Genomic DNA, 16,504 nt, shown 5'->3' with positions numbered 1-16,504 from the left:
TCCCTTCATGGAGATATCCTTTGTAGCTCATTAGCAGGCCTAAGGCTCTATAAGGCAATGCTTAAACTACACCTGCAGATCATCAATTTACATAACAAGTCATGTGATTCTGGGTATATGGTCCTTGACTTGTCTCTGATTAACAGACTCTCTTATCTTAAAACATTCCAAGCCTTTAGGCAAAACTTCCTTTCTTCAACCAAATACAAATCAAAGAATCTTTCAACCCACCTATAACATGTAATTCCCCACTCTGAAATGTCCCACCTTTCCAGGCCAAATCAATATATACCTTCCATGTATTGATTATGACTTAACACATAATTCCTCTCTCCCATGAAATTTATAAAGCCAAACTGTAACCCACCCTCCGTGAGACTTTTTGCTCAAGGCTTCTTGGGCATGGCTCTCTGGGCCACTGTGCACATATTTGGCTCAGAAAAAACCTGTTTATATTATTTTACAGAGTTTGGGTTTTTTTCATTGACATTAACATTAAAGCAGTTCTACTGAATAATAGAAACTAAGTTTGATTTAGGAAGCCTACTGTTTTTCTCAGTATGCTTAGATTAGAATGGAGCTCCTGGCGGTGGCTCATGCCTATAATTTTAGCATTCCCAGAGGCCCAGGTGGATCACTTGAGGCCAGGAATTTGAGACCTGCCTGAGCAAGAAGCAAGAAAGAGAACCCTACAAAAAATAGAAAAGTTAGCTGAGCGTGGTGGCCTGTGCCCATAGTCTCAGCTTCTTGAGAAGCTGAGGCAGGAGGATCACTTGAGCCCAAGAGTTTGAGGTTGCTGTGAGGTATGATGATGACACTGCACTCTAGGCTGGGTGATAGAGAACCTTGTCTCAAAAAAAAAGAATGGAGCTCCTTACATTTCCATACCAGAAGTAGAAAATATAAAATGTTACGGTTGTCTAAACTAAGGGATATGCAACTAGTAATGGTAAACTTCACAGCCAGTTATTGTAGTAACCTCAAATTCTATTTGAAACAGGAATCTATCCTTTAGTTTATTCCAAAACTGCCCTGGATAAGACTTGTTAAATGGGTTAGTACTTCTATTATTCACTTTAAATTGACATGAGACTCATTGCTTTTTAAAAAAAAGAAAAAAATCTTAGCACTCTGAGAGGCTAAGGCGGGAGGATTGCTAGAGCTCAGGACTTTGAGACCAACCTGAGCACCAGGGAGACCACCCCCCCATCTCTACTAAAAATAGACCAAAAAAAAAAAAAAAAACGAGCCCAGCAACTAAAAATAGAAACAAACAAACAAAATTACCTGGGCGTGGTGGCGCAAGCCTGTAATCTCAGCTACTGGGGAAGCTGAGGAAATCCCAGCTACTGGGAGGTTGAAGCAGGAGGATCGCTTGAGCCCAGGAGTTTGAGGTTGCTGTGAGCTAGGCTGACACCACGGCACTCACTCTAGCCCCGGCAACACAGTGGGACTCTGTCTCAAAAACAAGGAATGAAAATAATATTCTTTTAAAAAGGCATGTCTAGAATAATCATTTCACCAGGTCTTCATGCATACTTCCTTCATTATCAAGAAGATCCTTAAATCGCTTCCAAACTCCTATACATAACATTTCGACGAGAGGGGGGAATCTCTAAATGAACCAAAAGAGAAATCTCCGGTAATCAAGTAATTTAAAGGTTAAACACACAGATATACAACTTCACCAAATGTGCCTCCACGTTATGAAATATTTAAGAGTAAGGGCAGAGGCACCCTAGGCCTCAGAGGTGAAGGAAAGGAAGTGAAGGTATTGAACACTCGGAGAGCGAACAGAAAAGATGTGGGAAAAGGAGAACTGAGAGAAGAGGCAGAGATTTGGAGGAGGAAAAAGAGAGGGCAAAGGAGGAGGAAGCTCTTTGGGACAGCCGGTGGAGCAAAAAGCAAAGAGCGCTTTTCCCGGTCGGGTCCCGTCGACCCAGCCCCTGCCCAACCCAGCCCACTCAGACGCCCGGGTTCTGCCGCGCCCCGTCCCGCCCCTTCCCCCCAACCCGGCCCTCTCACCTCTCCTCCCTCAGCCCCGCCCGGCTCTCCCAGGCGCCAGCCCTGCCCCTCAGGCCCCGCCCCGTCAGGTCCCTCCGGCCCCGCCCCGCCCCGCTTCGCCTCGCCCGCGGCGGCCGCCGCGTCAGGTGACAGCCCGGAAGCTGCGGAAGCGGATGAGGGAAGAGCTGCCGCGGCCCTGGCGGCTGCGGGGAGCTGCGGGAGCTGCTCTGCCTCCTCCTGGCTCCCTGCGCCGCCCTCATGCGGCGCCCTCGCTGACACCTGAAGTCCGCTGCCCTCCGCCCTCGCTCAGGCCCGCCGCCCTCGGTGGTTGAAGGGGTCGTGCGGACCCGCGGCGGCGGCAGCCCATGGAGAAGGCCGGGCGGGGCGGCGACGGCGCCCCCCGGGGGCCGGTCCTGCACATCGTGGTAGTCGGCTTTCACCACAAGAAGGGCTGCCAGGTGAGGAAGGGCCTGCGCCCACCCCCGCCGTTCGGGCGTTCGCCCCCGCCCGACGCCCCCTGCCCTCTTGCTCGGCTCCGCTCGCGTCTCTCCGTCCTCCCCACGGCTCCCGCGACCCTTCGCCTCTGAACTTGACTCCTTTCCAGCTCCTTGCTCTCGCCCCACCTGAAGCCCAGCCCCCCACGCCCTCTTCTTCTGCCCCTGAAAACTGTCGAATGAATAGCGGAGGAGCTGGTGGGTTTGTGTGGGTTGTGGGTTTTTAAGTTCTCCTTTGGTGGAATGGGAGGAAGGAATCTACGATCTCTTCCCCGTCCGTCACTGTGTCCACCTATTATAATAGGAGTCTTTAGAAAAATTCAGCACTTGGACTCCGTTTTCAAGACAGTGAGCTCAATGGGCTTACACACAGATGCCTCAAGTAGGTTGAAGCACATGTGGGCGCCCTAGGAAAATCATCTTCCTTTGTTTATCTGATGGAAGCCTTAGAATCTGTCGCGTTAGGGTTGTCGATTGACCCTGGCTCCCCCTTCCCATTGGGCCTTAGTGTTTCTATATGATCTTCGGCAGATCTTGCCTTTTGGTGAGAGACCTCTCCAGATCCACTGCAGTAAGAGAAAGTGAGCAAAATGTGCAGACAGGCATTTTTCAGCAGCTTCGCTGAATCTTTAACCCAGCATCTGAAATGGAGCATTTCTAATCTGTGTATTGAAGGCAAGAGAACAGAATAGAAACAGGATTATTTAATGAGCAAGCAAACACTGGAAGGCAGTGATGTCATAATGAGCAGTAAATTGAAATACTTTTTTAAGGCATTAAAAATACTGATTGTGGCAGGGCGCGGTGGCTCACGCCTATAATCCTAACACTCTGGGAGGCCGAAGCGGGTGGATTGCTCTAGGTCAGAAGTTCGAAACCAGTCTGAGCAAGAGTGAGACCCTGTCTTTACTAAAAAAATAGAAAGAAATTAATTGGCCAACTAAAAATGTATAGAAAAAATTAGCCGGGCATGGTGGCGCATGCCTGTAGTTCCAAGGTACTCATGGGAGGCTGAGGCAGGAGGATCGCTTGAGCCCAGGAGTTTGAGGTTGCTGTGAGCTAGGCTAACATCATGGCACTCACCCAAGCCTGGGCAACAAAGTGAGGCTCTGTCTCAAAAAAAAAAAAAAAAAAATACTGATTGCTACCACTAGGTAATAAGCGTTTGATTTCTTGCATTTCATAGAAAATGTAACATTTTACAAGACTTATTGGCAAAAATTAAGTTTGATAAAGGATAATACGTGATGAAGGAAATGGAAATGTGGTTGTGTTCGTTTGTGTTTTAAAGACTTCTTTAAAATATATTCCTCTTTCCTCGCGTAAAAATAGTATAGAAAGACACCAAGGAGAAAGTAGCATTATTCAGTGTGTTACTAAAAGAATTCCATCCAGCAGCAGTAGAATATAAGTTTTATAAAATGTGGCCCTATAAAGAGAATAGGTATTTGAGATTGTGCCATGGCATGCAAACATAGTATTCATTATTATTAGTTTTTTGTTGTTGTTTTTTTTTTGAGACAGAGTCTCATTCTGTTGTCCTGGGTAGAGTGCAGTGATGCCGTCACAGCTCACTGGGGTCAAGCGATCCTCCTGCCTCAACGTCCCAAGTAGCTGGGACTACAGGCGTGTGCCCCCATGCCTGGTTACTGTTTCTATTTTTAGTAGAGACAGGGGTCTCAGTCTTGCTCAGGCTGGTCTCAAACTCCTGAGCTCAAGCAGTCCTCCCACCTTGGTCTCCCATAGTGCTAGGATTATAGGTGTGAGACATCCTGCCTCATCATTAGATTTTTAATGCTTTAAAACTTCACATAGGTGAACATGGTAGTCACTTTATAACTTTCTGTGGATGTGGATGAAGTAATTGAAACTTGGAGGAAGTAAAGTGATCTTGCTGAGGTGACACTACAAAACAGTCCTGGAGTCGGACCTACAATTGCTTCCGGTGCCATATGTTTTTATTTGGCTTTGGCACTTTAGGAGTCTCTCAGAGTAGAGTAAGAGATGAAAGCCCACTTCAGAACCAAACCTAATGGAGGAGCTTTGGACAAGAAATAAGAAGATACCTATATTGGTAGGAGATAGAATAAAATAGCTTAATTTTTGCTGTCATCTAAAGTTAAGATTAATTGTATTTTCTACCTGTTTTATTGGTGAAAATAATATTTATATTTCCAGAAAGGAAAAAGTATTTGCTTTATGAAACAAAATGCAATACTGCTTTGAAATTAAAGAAAACTGTACAACAAGGCCGGGCGCTGTGGCTCACGCCTGTAATCCTAGCTCTTGGGAGGCCGAGGCGGGCGGATTGCTCAAGGTCAGGAGTTCAAAACCAGCCTGAGCAAGAGCGAGACCCCGTCTCTACTATAAATAGAAAGAAATTAATTGGCCAACTGATATATATATAAAAAATTAGCCGGGCATGGTGGCACATGCCTGTAGTCCCAGCTACCCGGGAGGCTGAGGCAGAAGGATCACTCGAGCCCAGGAGTTTGAGGTTGCTGTGAGCTAGGACGCCATGGCACTCACTCTAGCCTGGGCAACAAAGCGAGACTCTGTCTCAAAAAAAAAAAAAAAAGAAAACTGTACAACAGATTGTAAGATAAAAGAGGCACTTTGGGCTAAAGTAGCATGCTGGGTGCTGTGGCATTTCTCTGGATTTGTTTGGCTTTTGCCTTCAACACTGAGGTCAAGGTGACTGGTTTTGTAAAATGAACACTGTGCTGGGAGTGAGGAGATCTGGATGATGTCTTGGCATCCTAGCCCCTGTGACCTCCAGCAATTCCAAATTGCCCAATTTTTTTTGCCTCAGTTTCCCCTACCAGATTCTTCATAGGAATTTTAGACATGGCAGAAATCCTTAGACATCATCCACTCCAACTCCCTTAAATTTCCAGATGACTAAACTGAAGCCCCGAAAGGTTAAGTGACTTGAGCATGCCTAGTTTGGGGCTAACATTGAAACCCAGATGTCCCTATTCATTATAATGACATGTCTGCTTTTTTAAAAATACATAACATAGTATTTATCATTTTAATCATTTGGAAGTGTATGATTCAGTGACATTAAATAGGTTCACAATGTTGTGTAACCATCACCACTATCTATACTCACACCTTTTTCATCATTCCCAACAAAAACTTATACCTGTTAAACAGTATACATCTCTTTTTTTAATAGCACTTTTAGGTTGCAGGCATTTAGTAGGAAAAAAATACATGCCTTGTTTTTTGTTGTCATTGCTGGATTTTTAATAATCCAAATGATGCTTCACAGAGACAATGGCAATTTTTTTTCAATAAATATACTTATTGAGTATGGGTTACTGATAGAAGAAAATGCACAGTTCTGTCACAGTACAATGAAAGATGAGAAACCAAATATGGGGTGGGGATTTTTTCAGGTGCTCAAAGTGGCTTGCTTTTGTATTGTACCTTTTATTTTTTTTTGAGACAGGATCTCACTCTGTTGCCCAGGCTAAAAAGAGTGCAATGGCATCATCATAGCTCACTGCAAACTCAAACTCCCATTGCAGATTTTTAAAATTACACCTGCCTCTCTTGCACTGTAGCAGAAAGTGAAGCACTAAGAACCTGGTTTTACAAATCAGAGGTGAGAATGTGCTATATAGCTAAAGTCAAAATGCACAGTGAGTAAAAAGAAGTGATTTTTAGATTGATCTATTGGGTTTTTTATTTTATTTATTTATTTTTGAGGCAGAGTCTTGCTTTGTTGCCCAAGCTAGAGTGAGTGCAGTGGCATCAGCCTAGCTCACAGCAGCCTCAAACTTCTGAGCTCAAGCAATCCTGCTGCCTCAGCCTCCCAAGTAGCTGGGACTACAGGCATGTACCACCATGCCCGGCTAATTTTTTATATATATATTAGTTGGTCAATTAATTTCTTTCTATTTTTAGTACAGACGGGGTCTCGCTCTTGCTCAGGCTGGTTTCGAACTCCTGACTTCAAGCAACCCGCCCACCTCAGCCTCCCAGAGTGCTAGGATTACAGGCGTGAGCCACCACGCCAGGCCAATTTTTTTTTATTTTTTTAAGAGACAGGATCTTGCTCTTTTGCCTAGGAGTACAGTGGTATGATCATAGCTTACTATGACCTCGAACTCCTGGGTTCAAGCAATCCTCCCCCCTCAGGCTCCCAAGTAGCTAGGACTTACAGGCATGTATCACCAAACCTGGCTAATTTTATTTTTTGTAGATATAGGGTCTGGCTGTGTTGTCCAGGCTGGTCTCAAACTCAGCCTCAGGCGATATTCTCATCTTGGTCTCCCAAAGGGATTACAGGCATAAGCTACCTCGTGTAGCCTCTGTTGCGTATTCTGTAGCTTTTGCAAGAGTCAAACATTTATAATTTAAATGGATCTTTTTTTTTCCTTTTCTTTACCCTATATGAACTTTGACTACTGTGTTTCCCCGAAAATAAGACCTACCCATAAAATAAGCCGTAGCAGGATTTCTAAGCATTTGTGCAATATAAGCCCTACCCCAAAAATAAGACCTAGTGATGGGCATGGCTACGCAGCGTATCTGCACAACCCATGCATTTCGTCTAGGAGCGGTAAAGAAGATGAGCCGTCCTTCTCATCTGCCCCATCATGACAGCTACTATCCCAGATGTAACCGACCGGAAAGGTGCGGGCAGCCCCACCAGCAAGGTCAGTTCCCCGTGTCAGGTCCTGGCCATCCTGTGCTGCAAGCTGAGGCTTTGACACATCCCCTGAAAATAAGCCCTAGGGTGTCTTTTATTTTTTTGAGATAGAGTCACACTTTGTTGCCGGGGCTAGAGTGCCCCAATCTTTCATTTACCTGCGGTTTTCTGACTGGCTGTGCTAGCAGCCCCTCAACACAACTTAGCTAGTACCTTGCTTCCAATGAAAGTTTTTCAGACGATTCACTCACCCAACTGTAACTCTTCTTTAGACTCCAGAAATCATCATGTCATCTATCCAACCAACTTCAGTGTTTCCCCGAAAATAAACCAGGATCTTACATTTATTATTCCTCAAGAAGACACCCTATAGCACTCTGGGAGGCCGAGGCAGGCAGATCAGCCTCACATTGGGTTAGTTGATAAATTTGACGTGTCAATTCAGTCAAAAACAATGAAACTTTTGCTGGAGACATTATTTGTATAAATTCATGGTAGTTCATCTAGCTGGACCAGGATGTTCAATGGATATATAATAGTATTGGAAAAGATGGAAACATAATTTGTTCAAGTACATATTTCTCCTTTTGGGTTACCCTATTTTTTCCCTATTTAGTAGTCTTAGTTTTTATAAAATGTTAAGAACAATGTTGATTTTTACTAGATAGAGAGGAGTATTATAAAAGCAAATATACTAAAATTTCCAATATATATGTTATATTAGTTGTTGTTTTTTTTTTTCAGTTTTGATATTAACTTTTTTTTTTAATTTTTTTTTATTTTGGCATATTATGGGGGTACAGATTTTAAGGTTTCAATAAATGCCCATTTCCCCCCTCCCCCCAAAAGTCTGAGTCTCCATCATGACCATCCCCCAGATGGTGCACATCTCACTCATTATGTATGTATATGTTGGTTTTTTTTGACACAGGGTCTCACTCTGTTGCCCAGGCTAGAGTACTGTGGTGTCAGCCTAGTTCACAGCAACCTCAGACTTCTGGGCTCAAGTGATCCTCCTGCCTCAGCCTGCAGAGTAGCTGGGACTACAGGCTTACGCCGCCATGCCCAACTAGTTTTTTCTGTATATTTTGAGTTGGCCAATTTCTTTCTATTTTTAGTAGAGACGGGGAGGGGGGAAGGGGGGGGTCTCGCTCTTGCTCAGGCTGGTTTCGAACTCCTGACCTCAAGCAATTCGCCTGCCTCGGCCTCCCAGAGTGCTAGGCTTATAGGACTGAGCCACCACACCAGATGTGTGCACTCTACTTTCTTAACCCTTCATAATCCAAATGCATTTCATTTTTAGAAAGAGTGTATTTATGTGCGGATAAGTCTTAAACAGAATAACTGTTCTAGAGATGGCTGTTTTTTTACCTAGTATAAAATGTTTTCAGAGGCTGTAATTATAATTATGTAAGATGGATTAATCAACTGCTTGTCCCTTTTAAGAGTTTACTTCCAGGTGTACAGGATTAAAAGTGCATGGTTCAGTGAATTGTGACTCTGACTTCACATAGTTTTAACTCGTGTGAGGGGCCTGCTCTTCCTAGTATTCAGAATTGCTGTGGGTCATGTTGATCACCAGTTCTTTCCATGCACTGAGATTATTCATTACAGAAATTCCCATACTTGGTTATAATTTGCAACTTTTAGATTCAAGCAAGCTGAAGTAAAACCTTTGTTTAAAAGTAGTGCCTTTCAGCAGTTTGCTTGGTTAAGCTCGGTAACTTTCTTTGTCATTTCTTCACATGGACCACAAAATGAAAGGTGTCTTCTCATACTGTTATGTTGAAGACCCAAAAACAAGGTTTGTCATAGATGTTTGTTAATCTTGTTTCCTGCACTTCTGTGTTTGAAGTCTTCAAGATGTATTTTAAATGACCATATATTAACATTATCATTTGATTTTTTTTTTTCACTTTTTTTTTTGGTAACTATGAGAGTGATTTCTTCTGTAGATAACATGTTAGTTTCTAGTTGTGCTTTTTCTATTATAGTTTACTGATACCATTAACATTTACAACATTTTAAGTGATTCAAAGTACTGCCAGGATATTTAAAATAGTTTTGAAATATTTACCCAGTTCAAATGTTTTTCCTGAATTTTTTTTTTAATTTAGCATTTAACAAAAGATGCTTCTTCCTTTGAAACTTAACTGAAATTAGACTCTTTGACATGAAATAATTTATGTACACCTCTATAGTAAATTTGATTGTTATGGATTGTGTATTCCAGGGTTTTGTTGTTCCAATACATAAACCATATTTGTCAGATTAGCGTAAATTTTTGCTAAATAATATATTCAAATGTATACCAGATAAACTGGTTCTTTCCTAAACAGGTTAGAATTTTTTAAACACTCAATAGGGAATAGTTATTTTCCAAAGTGACATTATAAAGTATAATTACTTGATTTTTTACTACTTTTCTGATAGTTTATTATTTTGCATAAATAGCTAGCAGTTTCAAGTCTTAAATAAACTGGTTTTAGCAGACTGTACTTCTTAAAAAAGAAGTGTTAACACTAGTTCCACCTACTGAATAAACAACCAGAAGCAATGAAGAGAATGGCAGATTTTCCTGTTGGCCTGAGTGCACTCATCACGGGAAAGTCTCCATGGGTAGCATATAGTTGCATTGCAAGTTCAGAGGTGGGTTGAGATTAAGGGGGTTAATTCATATTAGGGCGATACAGCTATACTCAAGCCCTGACTGATTCAGGTTTTGGTGACAGATGGCTCACTGACAAGCCTGTTGTTTTGGCACCTGCTATTAATGGAATCCTGTGGTGACAATAATGAAACATTCAGGCGTATTATTTGAATCTTGTTGAATTAAGTAGTTCTTTGGGGCAGAAAGAACAAAACTGGAGGGTTACAGGTTAGAGAAGAATAACATTTTAGATTCTTTTTAGCTGCTAGTTTTAGAGAAACTTTGTTCTAAAACAAGATTACATTTTCTGGCCCTCCACAATTTTATTTCTTAAAATTTAATATTTTAAAGGAGGGTTTTCTTGATTTTGGCCATGCTTTTTGTATATGCTGAAACTATGAACATCTCTGATATAGCAGACCTACAATATTAACACTTAGAACACTAGAATCGTTTTCACTCAAGCTTTGGCCAAGCAGAGTGAGTGTCAACTTATGTAATGGAAATTTAGAAATATCAGGAAGATTCTTTTGTCCTATTATGATTCCTCCTAGTTAGCTAGAAAGTGTCTAATTTTCTTTTTTTGGTTTAAGACTTTGGTTCCTTATAAAATACTTATACCCATGGGTAAGCTTCTCTTTCATATCATTAATGTGATTCATTAATGTGATTTTGCTAAGCATAGACTTTGCCAAAGGGAAGAGTGCAGAAGGGCCCTGGTCTAGTAGAGATGGACACTACAAGAGGAAGATGAAGACATAGGGAGAGGAGTCTACTTACCTATTTAATAATTTCAAGGCCGGGCGCTGTGACTCACGCCTGTAATCCTAGCTCTCTGGGAGGCCGAGGTGGGCGGATTGATCGAGGTCAGGAGTTCGAAACCAGCCTGAGCAAGAGCAAGACCCTGTCTCTACTATAAATAGAAAGAAATTAATTGGCCAACTAATATATATAGAAAAAATTAGCCAGACATGGCGGCGCAGCCTGTAGTCCCAGCTACTTGGGAGGCTGAGGCAGAAGGATTGCTTGAGCCCAGGAGTTTGAGGTTGCTGTGAGCTAGGCTAACGCCACGGCACTCACTCTAGCCTAGGCAGCAAAGCGAGACTCTGTCACAAAATAATAATAATAATAATTTCAAGTAAAATGGGTCCTATTGTATTTGGTTAAGATGCCATCAGATTAAAAACTCAGGTTCTCCCTAGGATATTTCTAGAGGATGTTATTTATGCTGATACTTTTGACAGTTTTAAAATCATATTCCAGCTATTTTTCAAAATAACACTTATGATCAGAAGTAACATTTGTTACCTGAATGATGGGGTTCGATCACCTAGCAAATAACAAATGACTTTCCACAAGGATGCAGGTCTTGATCAGTAGTTTTAATCACTTGCAGCAAGTGAGGTGAGCACTGGCAGAGAATATTCTGCTAAGTCATGTCTCCCTGAGCGAAAGTGACATGGGGTTTTTATGGGGTAATAGAAAAAGAAAAAGATGTCATCACATGTAGGGGCATAATTTTCCTTTACACACGTGTGGTTCATCTTGCTCACACATAAGTTGCCTATTACGGTAATGAGAATTTGAGGAACGTTCACTTGAGTTTATCAGTAGGCTGCCAGGGTCTGTTAAGGAGGGCTAGTTTTAGCTAGCTGAGTAGCCACAGGCCTCAAAAACAGGTTGATTGCTCAAGTTGGTTAAATGCCTATATTCTCTGGGGACCTTTGCTTCCTACTTACAAAATACACTCACTGTTGTAGAAAAGTGAGAAAAGATAGAAAAGAAATAAAGAAGACTAACACCCAAAAAATCCTGTGTCCTAGACAGATCCATTCTTTTTAACACCTTGATGAATATCTCTCCAATTTGTCTATGCATCTATTTTTTTCCAAGAATGCATCATATGGTGATCAAGTATATGGTCTGCCTTTTTCATATAACAATATGCCATTAATATTTTCCATTTTAATAAATATTGAATTACCATGTTTTAAAATCACTAAATAGTATTTTGCTTTATAGAAATACTGTTATTTGCCTTTTTAAACGCTTAGGTGACATTCCAGTTTTTCACTATTTTGAATAGTGTTGCAGAGAACATCCTTGTGTCTAAATCTTTGCACCTTTTAAGTATAGAGATTCAATTTAGCCTTCTTTTTTTTTTTTTTTTTTTTTTTGAGACAGAGGCTCACTCTGTTGCCCAGGCTAGAGTGAGTGCTGTGGTGTCAGCATAGCTCACAACAACCTCAAACTCCTGGGCTCAAGCGATCCTCCTCTGCCTCAGCCTCCCAAGTAGTGGGGATTACAGGCATGTGCCACCATGCCCGGCTAATTTTTTCTATATATATATTTTTAGTTGTCTAGCTAACTTCTTTCTGTTTTTAGTAGAGATAGGGTCTTGCTCTTGCTCAGGCTGGTCTTCAACTCCTGAGCTCAAACAATCCACCTTACAGGTGTGAGCCACTGCACTTGGCTGATTTTAGCCATTTTTTAATGAAAATTTTATTAAAATGAGTTTTGAGATAACTTACTAAACACAATTTAAGTTAGTTTGGGTGACTCTTCATAGCAAATGTCACTCATTGTACTGTGACATTCTTCATTTAACATAGAGTGTTTTGCACATGCCTCTGACTCGACTGGACTTTGGATAGTCAGAGAAAGAGATGGAGATATTAGCAATTATTTCTCAATGTTATTGTAACACTAAAATAGTGATAGTGTTTTTTTTTAATTCTATAAAATCTTTAATTGGCTATGTATATGCATTATTTCATGTTAATAAACATGTATAGTCATGTAAAGTTCCATTGATCTTAAAGTAGGAAAACAGAATGATGAAGTCTTTTTTTTCTGTATATATATTAGCCGGCCAATTAATTTCTTTCTATTTATAGTAGAGATGGGGTCTTGCTCTTGCTCAGGCTGGTTTCGAACTCCCGACCTCCAGCAATCTGCCCACCTCGGCCTCCCAGAGAGCTAGGATTACAGGCATGAGCCACACTGCGCCCAGCCAATGAAGTCTTAATTTTAGTGCCTCAAATACATTTAGCATGAAAATTAGCTTCCTTCATCTGATGTAGTTTTATTGACACCAGCAAAATGTCATGTTCTTGACTGAGTGCCGTGGCTCACGCCTATAATGCTAGCACTCTGGGAGGCTGAGGCGGGCGGATTGCTTGAGGTCAGGAGATCGAAACCAGCCTGAGCAATAGCGAGACCCCCGTCTCTGCTATAAATAGAAAGAAATTAATTGGCCAACTAATATAAATAGAAAAAATAAGCCAGGCATTGTGGCGCATGCCTGTAGTCCCAGCTACTTGGGAGGCTGAGGCAGCAGGATTGCTTGAGCCCAGGAGTTTGAGGTTGCTGTGAGCTAGGCTGACATCACAGCACTCACCCTAGCCTGGGCAACAAAATGAGGCTCTGTCTCAAAAAAAAAAAAAAAAAAAGTCATGTTCTTTTATATCATAGAGTGATGGTATGATTCTAGTTTCATTGTAGTGGAATTCACAGTTACATAAAAAAATTTTCTATACTTAAGCAAAATACATGTCATCTATCTTCCTGTTCATCATCCAAGTACCCCATCTTAAGTAAAGGAATATAAAATAATTCTTTAATTCTTGGGGAAAAAAAGAATTATTCACTTAAATATATAAAAACAAATGCTTTAAACTAAGAAACTATTTCCATTTAATTTAAAAACAAATGTCTTTTTAATTGGTAAGTCTCAATAGTGCCATTTTACTTTATAATACAGCCTTTATTTTTCTGAGCATCTAGTGCACTCATGAAACTATAAAATACGATAGGCATGTTAAGCACAGCTGTTTCAAAAATCAACAGTTGACAAATACAGTGATTTGTTGCCAACTTTGTAATAAAGTGAAGAGGAATAATGCCATTAGTTTTGTGGTATTGACTTTTTGAGAGATTTGGGAGATAAAACATAACTGAGAGAAGGTATGTTTGGTGTGTAGTGTTTTTTGGTTTTGTTTCAAGTGGAAAACAACAGAGCTTTGACTTTGTTGCCTAAAATTTTATGGCTACTAAGAAAAGAAATCATTTGTGCTTCTACGTGAAAGGGGAAAAATTCCCGAGATAACTAGAAAGGGTGCAAAGCGGCAGAGCAGCTGACTGAGTTACTGGGAAGCTCTCTCATCTGTAAGCCATGTATGGATTTCTGTGGGGTCCATGGATGTATTTAATTTGTGTGCTAATAGTTGGGTATTGTGGCTTCCATTTGCTATATAAGGTTCTCTGGGAGGGGAATGGATAGTGTATTGTTAAAAAGTGAACAAAGGGTACTTCTGAAATACTCAAGAGTTCACATGGGTAGTATATTATACTTCTGTTTTTGTAGTTTCTCTTTGTTGTTTTTCAGTCTTCTCCACCCTTCAGGACAAAGTAATGAAATCTGACTAGAGGACACCAATTTGATTTGTAAACTATGAAAAGGAGTGGTAATTTTTGCCATTCCTGGAGGACAAACATGTGTTACCCTTTTTGCATAGTTCATTTAGCATTTAGAAATTTTTTAGAAATTAGCATTTTTGTTCTTTGTGATTAGAGCATCTTTATTCAGCTTTCACTTTTAAGAAATTAGGTATTTTTCTCTCTTCTTTTGTGAGCATATGAGTATGTAAATTATTACAACTAATTGGAATCAAAGTAGATTTGATCACATGAACATTTGTTATATGGAGGTATTTGAAATTTTTATGATTTAATAACATCTTTTAGGGGGACATTTGATACATCTGTCATACATTGTATGTATGTGTTAATGCTCTACCAGATACCATCTTTGATCCCCAAATTTTACTTAGATTTTTGGCTGTGAAATTTTACTATTTAATAGTATCCCTACAAGATGAAGATCAGTCTAAGCGTTTCTCAATCTGTGGGGACTTAATACATGATTTTAAACATATCCTTGGGCCTGCAATATACAGTTGTATAAATTTCATTACAGAACTCCAGGGAGTTTTGTGTAAACTGCAATGCCCATGCCCCCCCCCCCCGCCCCCAGTTGTGCAGTGAGGCAGCCTACTACACTAACTTCACTTTCTATGGTGCTGGTTAATTTAATTGGCATTATTGTTTAAATTGCCTTTTGATTCAACTGAGTAGTATTTAAGAGTCTTAGGCAACTTCCAAGAGAAATCCTGTTAGGCTTTTATGCCATGAATTGTCTGCCTGTCTGGATTAATGTGAACATATAGAAAGGGGTCATATAGAATATTTGGTCAATATTTAAAATGTGAAAAATATCCAATTTGAGATTTAAATATACCATCAGTTTGGAAATAACTGGTTCTTTTTATTTGTTTTCCATGCGTGATCTCTGATTCTCATATACAGACTAGGTATCCTACAGTTCAATCCTATTCTGACATTAACTCCACAGATTTAAGGGCTCATACCACAAGTCTTCCCTCACTTCAGGTGCCAGTCAACAGTCTTGGATCCCTAGCCTACCCACACTTCTAACTTACTTAAAAATTTGAACCTTCCCACGATCCTCTCCAAGGTTCAATAATTTGCTAGAACAACTTACAGGACGAAGGAAAGCACTTTGCTTGCATTTATCGGTTTATTATAAAGGACACAACTCAGGAACAGCCAGTTGAAAGAGATGCATAGGGCAAGGTATGGGTGGAGGGGCACAGAGCTTTCATGCCATCTCCAAGTGCACTAGTCCCCACCTGAAATGCCTTGATATGTTCACCAACCTGGGAGCTCCATGAATCTCACTGTTTAGGAGTTTTTATGGAGGTTTCATTACATAGGCATGATCAAGTCATTGGCTGTTGATGATTGAATTCAATCTTAACACCTCACCCCATATATTGAGGGGTGGAGCTGAAAGTTCCATCTCCTAATCAAGACTTGGTCTTTCTGGTGACCAGCCTCCTCAAGAGTTACCTTATTAACATGAACTCAGGTATGATTGATTGGGGCTCATTGAGAATAATAAAAGATGCTCCTATTGCTCAGGAAATTCTAAGGATTTCAGGAGTTTTGTTCCAGGAACCAGGGACAAAGACCAATATACACACACACACACTTGAATAGTACTCAACGGTTTATAATAGTGTTCAAAAGGGGGGGAGGAAATGGGTATATACATACATAATGAGTGTGATGTGCACCAACTGGGGGATGGACACACTTGAAGCTTTGACTCAAGGGGGAGGGATTTAAGGGAAATATACGTAACCTCAACATTTGTACCCCCATAATATGCTGGAAAAAATAAAAGATTAAAATATTTTAAAATCATTAAAAAAAATTAATTCACTAGTGTGGCACCCCCCCCCAAAATGTTTAAAAAAAACTAGAAAAAATATTCAACAATATAGAATTGATTAAACAATGAAATACTATATAACCATTAAAATTGTTATATATATATTAATAGATATAGAAAGGAGGTTGTATAAACAGTTTTGAACTTGATTAGCAAGTTCAGCAGTTTCCAAATGCAAGTGTTTGTTGGTAGCAAATCTACCAACAGAAAAAATTCTAGAAAGCTGCCAACAGTACAGGCAGTCTACAGTTTATGAAAGAGTTGTATTCCAAAAGTTGGCTGTTTGAAATTCTGTAGGCATTTGCCAAAAGAAACGTTACACACAGTCTGGGCCCAAGTCAGCCTAAATTGTGTTAATTTAACCCATGGAATTCTTG

The 16,504-nt window shown here is 40.5% G+C and overlaps 1 protein-coding gene across 4 annotated transcripts in view; it reads left to right on the top strand.

Moving 5' to 3' along the window:
* Positions 1-2,132: 2,132 nt before the first annotated feature.
* The window catches only part of AVL9 (AVL9 cell migration associated), a 70,747-nt gene continuing 56,375 nt past the window's right edge, over positions 2,133-16,504 (top strand). For 2 of the 4 annotated variants that reach the window (XR_012920993.1, XM_012741265.3), the window contains exon 1: positions 2,137-2,462. Coding sequence is in view for 3 of the 4 variants with exons in the window: in XM_012741265.3 (XP_012596719.1) it covers positions 2,370-2,462 (93 nt within the window). In the remaining variant the exon portion in view is untranslated. Of the gene's footprint in view, positions 2,463-16,504 lie in introns of all 4 variants that reach the window. The other 2 variants (XM_076006320.1, XM_012741266.3) reach the window with 2 other exon arrangements.

Source organism: Microcebus murinus, chromosome 9, assembly GCF_040939455.1.
Source record: "Microcebus murinus isolate Inina chromosome 9, M.murinus_Inina_mat1.0, whole genome shotgun sequence".
NCBI lineage: Eukaryota > Metazoa > Chordata > Mammalia > Primates > Cheirogaleidae > Microcebus > Microcebus murinus.
The sequence above is the reverse complement of the archived record's forward strand: the minus strand, read 5'-3'. Positions and strand labels throughout refer to the sequence as shown.